Source organism: Malurus melanocephalus, unplaced genomic scaffold (genome assembly GCF_030028575.1).
Source record: "Malurus melanocephalus ecotype Western Australia unplaced genomic scaffold, MMel_1.1 scaffold_1757, whole genome shotgun sequence".
NCBI classification, from domain to species: domain Eukaryota; kingdom Metazoa; phylum Chordata; class Aves; order Passeriformes; family Maluridae; genus Malurus; species Malurus melanocephalus.
The window spans coordinates 1-1,412 of NW_026624989.1; the positions used below are offsets into that span (position 1 = coordinate 1).

The 1,412-nt window shown below is 53.8% G+C and overlaps 1 protein-coding gene across 1 annotated transcript in view; it reads left to right on the top strand.

The window, feature by feature from the left end:
* Positions 1-3: 3 nt before the first annotated feature.
* The window catches only part of LOC130587318 (vang-like protein 2), a gene marked incomplete at its 5' end in the record, with an annotated part of 4,491 nt that continues 3,082 nt past the window's right edge, over positions 4-1,412 (top strand). Inside the window, 2 exons of the mRNA XM_057388296.1 lie at positions 4-13; positions 1,270-1,405. Coding sequence (XP_057244279.1) covers positions 4-13; positions 1,270-1,405 — 146 coding nt within the window. The remainder of the gene's footprint in view (positions 14-1,269; positions 1,406-1,412) is intronic.

A 1,412-nucleotide genomic window follows, 5' to 3' on the forward strand; every position in this document is an offset into this window, starting at 1 on the left:
TCCCTCGGCGAGGGTGAGATTCCCGTTTTTTCCTCCATTTCTCCCGTTTTTTCCTCCATTTCTCCTGTTTTCCTTCTGGTTTTTTCTATCCCTGTCCTCGTGTTCCTCTCTGGAATTTTTTTTTGGTGGGATCTCTCTCACCTCGATCATTCTCCGACCCCGTTCCCGTGATCCCGCAGAGAATTCCACAAAAAATTCCTTCGGGGAATTGTCCTCTGGTCCCGTTCTCCTCCCATTTTCCCATTTTTCCACCCCACCCTCACATCCCACCCTGAATTTTTTTGGGGTGGGATCTCTGCCACCCCGATCCCGTTCCGACCCCATTCCCATGACCCCACAGAGAATTCCAAAAATGATTCCAGGGGGAATTGTCCTCCCATTCTCCTCTTGCTCTCCTCCCATTCTCCTCCCGTTCTCCTCCCGTTCTTCTCCCGTTTTTCCATCCCCTCTGGAATTTTTTTGGGATGGGGATCTCTCCCACCCCGATCCCGTTCCAACCCCATTCCCGTGACCCCACAGAGAACTCCGTGAACAAGTCAATGAGGAATTTGTCCTCTCCTTTAAGTCTCCTTCCATTCTCTTCCCATTCTCCTCCGGTTCTCCTCCTGTTCTCCTCCCATTTTCCCGTTTTTCGACCCCACCCTCATTTATCCCCCAGAATTTTTTTTGGGATGGGGAACTCCCCACCCCGATCCCGCTCCAACCCCATCCCCGTGACCCCACAGAGAACTCCACCAAAAATTCCACAAGGAATTTTGCTCTGCTTCCATTCTCCTCCTGTTTTCCTCCCATTCTCCCATTCTTCTCCCATTCTTCTCCCATTCTCCTCCCATTCTCCTCCCATTCTTCTCCCATTTTTTCATCCCCCCCCGGAATTTTTTTGGGATGGGGATCTCCCCCACCCCGATCCCGCTCTGACCCCATTCCCGTGACCCTGCAGAGAACTCCACCAACAATTCCACGAGGAATTTTCCTCTCCTCCCATTCTCCTCTCGTTCTCCTCCCATTCTTCTCCCATTTTTCCATCCCCCTGGAATTTTGGGATTTTTTTTGGGATGGGGATCTCCCCACCCCGATCCCGTTCCGACCCCATCCCCGTGACCCCACAGAGAATTCTAAAAACGATTCCAGGGGGAATTCTCCTCTCCTCCCATTCTCCTCCCATTCTCTTCCCATTTTCCTGTTTTCCCATTTTTCCACCCCACCCTCACTTTCCCCCCGGAATTTTTTTTGGGATCCCGTTCTGACCCCATTCCCGTGACCCCGCAGAGAACTCCACCAACAATTCCACGGGGCAGCCGCGGGCGGTGATCGCAGCAGCCGCGCGGCGACGCGACAACAGCCACAACGAGTTCTACTACGAGGAGGCGGAGCACGAGCGCCGGGTGCGGAAACGCCGCGCCAGGTACGGG